Below are 9,323 nucleotides of genomic sequence, written 5' to 3'. Positions count from 1 at the left end.
GGAGTTTAAAGCCTTTTAAAGAAATGTGGGTGGGGTTTAGGGTTGGTGGGAGGAGTTTGGAGAAATTTAAGGGAATGTGGGCGGGGCTTAAAGGGGGTGGGAGGAGTTTAAAGCCTAAAAAAGGGGATGTGGGCAGAGTTTAAGGGCAATGGGAGGAGTTAACCTTTTAAGGAAATGTGGGTGGAGTTTAAGGTAGGTGGGAGGAGTTTGGAGGCTTTTGTGGGAATGTGGGCGGGGTTTAAAGCCTGTAATGAGTTGTGGGCGGGGTTTAACGGCGGTAGGAGGGGTTTTAAGGAGATGGGCGTGGCTTGTGCCAAGTGGGAGGAGCCTTAGCCCTTTTATGGCATTGTGGGCGTGGCTGAAGCCCAAATGGGTGGGGCTTAAAGTGCTTCAGCGCATTAACGGCAATGTGGGCAGGGTTTAAGCATGGTGGGAGGGGCTTAGAGGCGCTGGGTGTGGCTTGAGTCCTTTTATGGAATTGTGGGTGTGATCTAAAGGAAATGGGTGGGGTTTTAAAGGCAGTGGGCGGGGCTTAAGGGTGGTGGGAGGAGCCTAAATCCTTTTATGGAAAAATGGGAGGGATTTAAGGGGGTGGGAGGAGCTTAAGCCCATTTATGGAAATATGGGAGGGGTTTAAAGGTGGTGGGCATGGCTTATCCCCCCAAACCCCTCCCCCTTCCTTCTGATTGGTGGATACTCCTGGTGGGCGTGTCCCAGGGCCTCCCCGATCCGACCAATGGCGTAGAAGGCGTTGGCCCTGACCTCATCGTCGGCGTCCCCGACAGCCAATCGGAACGCGGGGCCCAAATCCGGCAGGAAGGGCGTGGCCTCCCGGCCGAGGGCGTGGCCCAGCTGGCCAATCACGGCCGCCGCCCAGGACCGCGCCCCCGGCTGGCCGGGGTCGGCCAGGGCGGCCAATAGGGAGGGGAGGATGCGGCGGAAGAGGCGGGGCGGGAAGGCCACGCCCCCTCCGGTGCCGGCCACGCCTTCCCGGGCCATGGCCACGCCCACTTCCGGCAGCCAATCGGAGGCGGTCTCGCGGAGCTCGGAGTGCTGGGAGGTCTGGGGGGGGAGGGGAGACTGGGAGTTACTGGTTTGTACTGGGAAGGGATTTGGGGGTTACTGGTTTGTACTGGGAGGGGATTGGGGGTTACTGGTTTATACTGGGATGGGGTTTGGGGGTTACTGGTTTGTACTGGGATGGGGTTTGGGGTTACTGGTTTGTACTGGGATGGGGTTTGGGGTTACTGGTTTATACTTGGATGGGTTTGGGGTTACTGCTTTGTACTGGGAGGGGGTTTGGGGTTACTGGTTTATACTGGGATGGGGTTTGGGGGCACTGGGAGGGGAGTGGGCCATACTGGTTTATACTGGGAGTGAACTGGGATCAAACTGGCAGTTACTGGGATGAACTGGGATGGCTACTGGGCCATACTGGGAGAAACTGGGATCAAACTGGGAGGGACTGGGATTGGATTTGGGGGTTACTGGTTTGTACTGGGATGGGGTTTGGGGTTACTGGTTTGTACTGGGATGGGGTTTGGGGTTACTGGTTTGTACTGGGAGGGGGGTTTGGGGTTACTGCTTTATACTGGGATGGGGTTTGGGGTTACTGGTTTGTACTGGGAGGGAGTTTGGGGTTACTGGTTTATACTGGGATGGGGTTTGGGGTTACTGGTTTATACTGGGATGGGGTTTGGGGGTTACTGGTTTATACTGGGATGGGGTTTGGGGGCACTGGGAGGGGACTGGGCCATACTGGTTTATACTGGGAGTGAACTGGGATCAAACTGGGAGTTACTGGGATGAACTGGGATGGCTACTGGGCCATACTGGGAGAAACTGGGATCAAACTGGGAGGGACTGGGATTGGATTTGGGGGTTACTGGTTTGTACTGGGAGGGGTTTGGGGGTTACTGGTTTGTACCGGGAGGGGGTTTGGGGGTTACTGGTTTATACTGGGAGGGGTTTGGGGTTACTGGTTTGTACTGGGAGGGATTTGGGGTTACTGGTTTGTACTGGGAGGGGGTTGGGGGTTACTGGTTTGTACTGGGAGGGGATTTGGGGTTACTGGTTTGTACTGGGGGGGGTTGGGGGTTACTGGTTTATACTGGGATGGGGTTTGGGGTTACTGGTTTGTACTGGGACCAAAGTGGGATCGAACTGGGAGCCCCTCCCCCACCTCCTCCTCTTCCTCCTCGTCGTCCCCGCGGCACCTCAGGCAGGCGATCTGAAAGGGGGAGGGGCTTGTTAGGCCACGCCCACCCGCTTAACCCCGCCCACAACCCCTCCAGACCCCGCCCTGTTGGTTAAACCCCGGTAAACCACAGTCCCAAAATACCTGAGGCCCCTCCCGCCTCATTCTAATGCAGCTCGAGCCACGCCCACAGCCCTTTAGGCCACGCCCACATTGCTCTAAGCTCCTCCCATGCCCTAAAGCCACGCCCACTGCATTAAAACCCACAAGCCACACCCACAATCCTATAAACCCCTCCCATTCATTAGGCCACGCCCCAAAACAATGAAGCCAATCCTACATTTCCATATTAGCCCAATTAGGCCACACCCACATGTAATTATAATTAATTAGGCCACACCCATGTTTTCTCTTTAACTCGTTCAGGCCACGCCCATATTTCGCTATCAACCCATTTAGGCCACGCCCACGCATCCATACAACCCGTTTAAGCCACGCCCACATTTCCATACCAACCCATTTAAGCCACACCCACATTTCCATACCAACCTGTTTAGGCCACGCCCACATTTCCATACCGACTCGTTTAAGCCACGCCCACATTCCATGCCAGTTTAGGCCACGCCCACATTTCCATATTAACCCATTTAGACCACACCCACTTAATTTAAGCCACACCCACATCTCCATATTAATAAACTCAGACCACGCCCACATATCCATATTAACAAATTTAGGCCACGCCCACATTATTCAGACCACGCCCACATAACCATATTAACCACTTTAGGCCACGCCCACAATATTCAGACCACGCCCACATATCCATATTAACTTATTTAGGCCACGCCCACATTGCTTAAGCCACACCCACTGCTCAAACCATTCTCAGCATCCATTGAAGCCCCGCCCACTTCACCTCAGCCACGCCCACTATGCCCTGTTTAGGCCCCTCCCATCTTAACGCCATTAATATTCAAGCCCCGCCCCCCCATTTACCTCGCCGGCGATGACGTCGCACAGGGCTCGTCCAATGGGCTCCAGCCACTCCTTGTGGGCGTGGCCTGGGGGCTGCAGGATCCGCCCGACCCCGCCCACCGCCGCCAAGGCCCCGCCCACTTCCGGGTCCGTCCTGAGCCCGCCCAGGAGGGCCCTGAGAGCCCCGTGGTGGGAGGGGGAGGGGCCTGAAACCAGTACGGACCAGTATGGACCAGTACGGACCAGTATAAACCAGTACGGACCAGTATGGACCAGTATGGACCAGTATGGACCAGTACGGACCAGTATGGACCAGTATAGACCAGTATGGACCAGTATGGACCAGTACGGACCAGTATGGACCAGTAAGGACCAGTATGGACCAGTATGGACCAGTACAAACCAGTATAAACCAGTACGGACCAGTATGGACCAGTATGGACCAGTAAGGACCAGTATGGACCAGTATAGACCAGTATGGACCAGTACGGACCAGTATGGACCAGTATAGACCAGTACGGACCAGTACGGACCAGTATGGACCAGTATGGACCCATTTAAATCCCTCCCAGTTCATCCCAGTACAAACCAGTAACCCCCGACCCCCTCCCAGCACAAACCAGTATAAACCAGTACAAACCAGTTTGGGCGTCCCTCCCGCAGCAGCAGAGGCTCCCCAGGGCCTCGTAGGCGGCGCCTCTGACCCGGAACTGGGGGAACTGGGAGGAACTGGGGGTTACTGGTTTGTACTGGGAGTTACTGGTTTGTACTGGTTTGGGGGTTTGGGGGGTTACTGGTTTGTACTGGTTTGTACTGGGAGGGGCTCACCTGGGTCAGATCCAAGATGGCGGCCAGGGAGGGCTCCAGGTAGGGCAGGAAGGCGGAGCTGGAAACCAGTAAAAACCAGTATGAACCAGTATATCCCAGTACAAACCAGTACAAACCAGCATAAACCAGTATAAACCAGTATAAACCAGTATATCCCAGTATATCCCAGTATATCCCAGTATAAACCAGTATAACCCAGTATATCCCAGTATAAACCAGTACAAACCAGTACAAACCAGTATAAACCAGTATATCCCAGTATATCCCAGTATAACCCAGTATATCCCAATACAACCCAGTATAAACCAGTATAAACCAATATAAACCAGTAAAAACCAATATAAACCAGTATATCCCAGTATAACCCAGTACAAACCAGTACACCCCAGCACATCCCAGTACAAACCAGTCCAAACCAGTCCAAACCAGCACACCCCAGTACAAACCAGTATAAACCAGTTACCCGCAGTTCTCCGCCAGCTCCCCCAGCGCCCCCAGCGCCGCCTCGGCCAATCCGGGGAAAGCTCCGCCCACTTCCACCCTGCGGGGAAGGGAGGGGGCGTGGCATGACCATAAATGGGCATCGGCTCAGCCCCCCCCCCCCCCCGAAAGCCACGCCCACCCAGCCGAGGCCACGCCCACTCACTCCTGAGGCTCTGCCCACTCTGCGGTGACATCATCCTCCATAGGCTCCGCCCCCTCCTGGTCGTCATGGAGACCGAGCAGCCAATCAGGAGCGTCCGATGGGGGCTGGAGGGGAAATAAGAAAAATCCCAATTTTTCCCAATTTTTTCCCATTTTTCCCCATTTTTAACCCTTCAACTCCCTCCCAGTCCCCTCCCAGTTCATCCCAGTCCCCTCCCAGTTCATCCCAGTACAAACCAGTAACCCCAGACCCCAAACCAGTACAAACCAGTATGAACCAGTATAGAAAAATCCCATTTTTCTCAATTTTCTCCCTTTTTTCCCCATTTTAACCCTTTCATTCCCTTCCAGTCTCTTCCCAGTCCATCCCAGTCCCCTCCCAGCTCATTCCCAGTCCAAACCAGTAACCCCAGACCCCAAACCAGTACAAACCAGTACAAACCAGTATAAACCAGTATACAAAAATCCCCATTTTTCTCCTTTTTTTCCCCATTTTTAACCCTTTAACTCCCTCCCACCGCCCCCAAACCCCCTCCCAGTTCATTCCCAGTACAAACCAGTAACCCCAGACCCCAAACCAGTACAAACCAGTACAAACCAGTAAGGACTCACCGGCGGGGGCCGCAGCGCCCCCTGCAGGACTGGGAGCAGCCGGGGCAGCAGCGGCGCCGTCCCCTCCCCCAGCAGCTCCGAGACGGCCGCCAGCAGCGCCAAACTGGGGGGGAACTGGTTTGTACTGGTTTGGACTGGGAATGGGGCTGGGGGGACTGGGAGGGAACTGGGTTATACTGGGAGGGACTGGCATCAAACTGGGAGGGACTGGGATGAACTGGGAGGGACTGGGAGGGAACTGGGATCAAAGTGGTTTGGACTGGGATCAAACTGGGAGGGACTGGGATCAAACTGGGAGGGAACTGGGATCAAACTGGGAGTTACTGGGATGAACTGGGAGGGACTGGGAGGGAACTGGGATGGACTGGGATGGACTGGGAAGGGGATTTGGGGTTACTGGGAGTTACTGGCTTGAACTGGGAGAGGTTTCGGCCATACTGGGAGCGCCAGGGAAAGGGACTGGGAGTTACTGGGAGGGACTGGGATCAAACTGGGAGGGAAGTGGGCCATACTGGGATGAACTGGGAGTGGATTTGGGGTTACTGGGATGAACTGGGAGGGACTGGGATGAACTGGTTTGGACTGGGAGCAAACTGGGAGGGACTGGGAGTTACTGGGATCAAACTGGGAGGGACTGGGAACAAACTGGGAGGGACTGGGATGAACTGGGAAAGGTTTCGGCCATACTGGGATGAACTGGGAGGGGACTGGGATCAAACTGGGAGGGAACTGGGATCAAACTGGGAGTTACTGGGATCAAACTGGGAGGGACTGGGATCAAACTGGGAGGGACTGGGATGGACTGGGAAGGGGATTTGGGGTTACTGGGAGTTACTGGTTTGAACTGGGAGAGGTTTCGGCCATACTGGGATGAACTGGGAGGGGACTGGGAGTTACTGGGAGGGACTGGGATCAAACTGGGAGGGAAGTGGGCCATACTGGGATGAACTGGGAGTGGATTTGGGGTTACTGGGATGAACTGGGAGGGACTGGGATGAACTGGTTTGGACTGGGAACAAACTGGGATGGACTGGGAGGGACTGGGAGTTACTGGGATCAAACTGGGAGGGACTGGGAACAAACTGGGAGGGACTGGGATCAAACTGGGAGGGAACTGGGATCAAACTGGGAGGGAACTGGGATCAAACTGGGAGGGGACTGGGATCAAACTGGGAGGGACTGGGATGGACTGGGAAGGGGATTTGGGGTTACTGGGAGTTACTGGTTTGAACTGGGAGAGGTTTCGGCCATACTGGGATGAACTGGGAGAGGACTGGGAGTTACTGGGATGAACTGGGAGGGAACTGGGAGGGCCCTGCTGGGTTACTGGGTTGTACTGGGCCATACTGGGATGGACTAGGAGGGAACTGGGCCATACTGGGAAGGGGTTCTGGTTTACTGGGAGTTACTGGGATGAACTGGGAGTGACAACGAGCCCAAAAAAATGGGCGGGGCCAAATGTGTGTGGGCAGGGCTTGGGTTAAATGGGCGGGGCCAAACGTGTGTGGGCGTGGCTTGGATGTGGTGGGCGGGGTCAAATATGAGCAAGTGTGGCTTGAATTAAATGGGCGGGGCCAAATGTGTGTGGGGGTGGGGCTTGGCTGAGATGGGTGGGGCCAAATGGGTGTGGGCGGAGCTCGGGTGAAATGGGCAATGTCAAATGGGTGTGGGCGGGGCTTAGATGAGGTGGGCGGGGCCAAATGTGTGTGGGCGTGGCTTGGGTGAAATGGGCGGGGTCAAATGGGTGTGGGCAGGGCTGGGAATTGGTGGGCGGGGTCAAATATGAGCAAGTGTGGCTTGAATTAAATGGGCGGGGCCGACCGTGTGTGGGCGGGGACTTGGGTGAGATGGGCGGGGCCACATGTGTGTGGGCGGGGCTTGAATGAGATGGGTGGGGCCAAATGTGTGTGGGCAGGGGGCTTGGGTGAGATGGGCGGGGCCACATGTGGGTGGGCGGGGTTGGGAATTGGTGGGCAGGGTCAAATATGAGCAAGTGTGGCTTGAATCAAATGGGCGGGGCCGAATGTGTGTGGGTGGGGCTTGGTTGAGATGGGCGGGGCCACATGTGTGTGGGCGGGGCTTGAATTAGATGGGCGGGCTCAAATGGGTGTGGGCGGGGCTTGAATCATATGGCACTGGCCAGATGTGTGTGGGCGCGGGGCTTCAACGATATGGGCGTGGCCATATGTGTGTGGGCAGGGCTTGCATGAAGTGGGCGTGGCCTAAAGGGAAAGGGGCGGGGCCAACGGAGAGAATTTTGCTTTTTCTTCCTGATTTTTGCCGTTTTTGGGGATTTTTTCCGTGAATTTTTTTGGGGGATCTTTTGGGAATTCTTGAATTTTTCCTGATTTTTTTTTTTGGGGGGGGGGAAATTTTGTGAATTTCAGCGTTTTGGAATTTTGGGGAATTTTTCCGAATTTTCGGGCATTTCAGCGGCACTCACGTGACCGGGTGGCGTGGTCCCGCCCTCGTTGGCCAATGGCAGCCCCAGCTCCAGCGCCTCCAGCAGCCCCTCCCCCACCTGGGCGGGGCCCAGCGCCGCCAGCACCTCTGGGAAACCAGTACGGACCAGTATAAACCAGTATGGACCAGTATGGACCAGTACGGACCAGTACGGACCAGTATAGACCAGTATGGACCAGTATAAACCAGTATAAACCAGTATGGACCAGTATGGACCAGTATAAACCAGTATAAACCAGTATGGACCAGTATGGACCAGTATGGACCAGTATGGACCAGTACGGACCAGTACGGACCAGTATGGACCAGTATGGACCAGTATGGACCAGTAACCCCAAATCCCCATTTTAACCCTTTCTTCGCCATTTTCCACCATTTTTCGCCATTTTTTCCCCATTTCCCCCCTCCCAGTTCCCTCCCAGTCCAAACCAGTTCAAACCAGTCTCACCCAGTTCCCTCCCAGTATAACCCAGTATAAACCAGTAACCCCAAATCCCCATTTCCTTCTTTTTAACCCTTTCTTCCCCATTTTTAACCCTTTTTTTGTCATTTTTTCCCCATTTTTCATCCAATTTTCCCCATTTTCCCCCTCCCAGTCCCAAACCAGTACAAACCAGTTCAAACCAGTCTCACCCAGTGCCCTCCCAGTACAACCCAGTACAAACCAGTAACCCCAAAACCCCATTTCCCCCATTTTTAACCCTTTTTTCCCCATTTTTAACCCTTTCTTTGCCATTTTTCACCATTTTTTGCCATTTTCCCCATTTTTTCCCCATTTTCCCCCTCCCAGTTCCCTCCCAGTCCAAACCAGTATAGACCAGTACAAACCAGTAACCCCAAATCCCCATTTCCCTCATTTTTAACCCTTTCATCCCCAATTTTAACCCTCTTTTCGCCATTTTTTCACCGTTTTTTCACCATTTTCCCCCTCCCAGTTCCCTCCCAGTACAAACCAGTTCAAACCAGTAACCCCAAATCCCCATTCCCCCCCATTTTAACCCTTTCTTCCCCATTTTTAACCCTTTTTTCGCCATTTTTCCCCATTTTTTCCCCATTTTTCATCCAATTTTCCCCATTTTCCCCCTCCCAGTTCCCTCCCAGTCCAAACCAGTTCAAACCAGTCTCACCCAGTGCCCTCCCAGTACAAACCAGTACAAACCAGTGACCCCAAATCCCCAATTCCCCCATTTTTAACTTTTTCTTCCCCATTTTTAAACCTTTTTCATCCATTTTTCCCCTTTTTCCCCCTCCCAGTCCAAACCAGTATAGACCAGTACAAACCAGTAACCCCAAATCCCCATTTCCTCTCATTTTAACCCTTTCTTCCCCATTTTTAACCCTTTCTTTGCCATTTTTTCGCCATTTTTTTGCCATTTTCCCGGTTTTTTCCCCATTTTCCCCCTCCCAGTTCCCTCCCAGTCCAAACCAGTTCAAACCAGTCTCACCCAGTTCCCTCCCAGTATAACCCAGTATAAACCAGTAACCCCAAATCCCCATTTCCTTCTTTTTAACCCTTTCTTCCCCATTTCTAACCCTTTTTTTGTCATTTTTTCCCCATTTTTCATCCAATTTTCCCCATTTTCCCCCTCCCAGTCCCAAA

The 9,323-nt window shown here is 53.8% G+C and overlaps 1 protein-coding gene across 1 annotated transcript; it reads right to left on the bottom strand.

The window, feature by feature from the left end:
- Nucleotides 1-193: 193 nt before the first annotated feature.
- Nucleotides 194-5,405, bottom strand: LOC115916812 (importin-4-like). The gene is made up of 8 exons (XM_030970551.1): nt 5,261-5,405; nt 4,650-4,753; nt 4,467-4,544; nt 4,004-4,061; nt 3,816-3,894; nt 3,197-3,381; nt 2,183-2,230; nt 194-1,062 (listed from the first exon to the last, which is right to left on the bottom strand). The coding sequence occupies exons 2-8, from the start codon at nt 4,688-4,690 to the stop codon at nt 634-636; spliced, it is 918 nt and encodes a 305-aa protein (XP_030826411.1). The 5' UTR covers nt 4,691-4,753; nt 5,261-5,405; the 3' UTR covers nt 194-633.
- Between the last annotated feature and the right edge of the window lie 3,918 nt (nt 5,406-9,323).

This window comes from Camarhynchus parvulus, unplaced genomic scaffold (assembly GCF_901933205.1).
Source record: "Camarhynchus parvulus unplaced genomic scaffold, STF_HiC, whole genome shotgun sequence".
NCBI classification, from domain to species: Eukaryota; Metazoa; Chordata; class Aves; order Passeriformes; family Thraupidae; genus Camarhynchus; species Camarhynchus parvulus.
The sequence above is the reverse complement of the archived record's forward strand: the minus strand, read 5'-3'. Positions and strand labels throughout refer to the sequence as shown.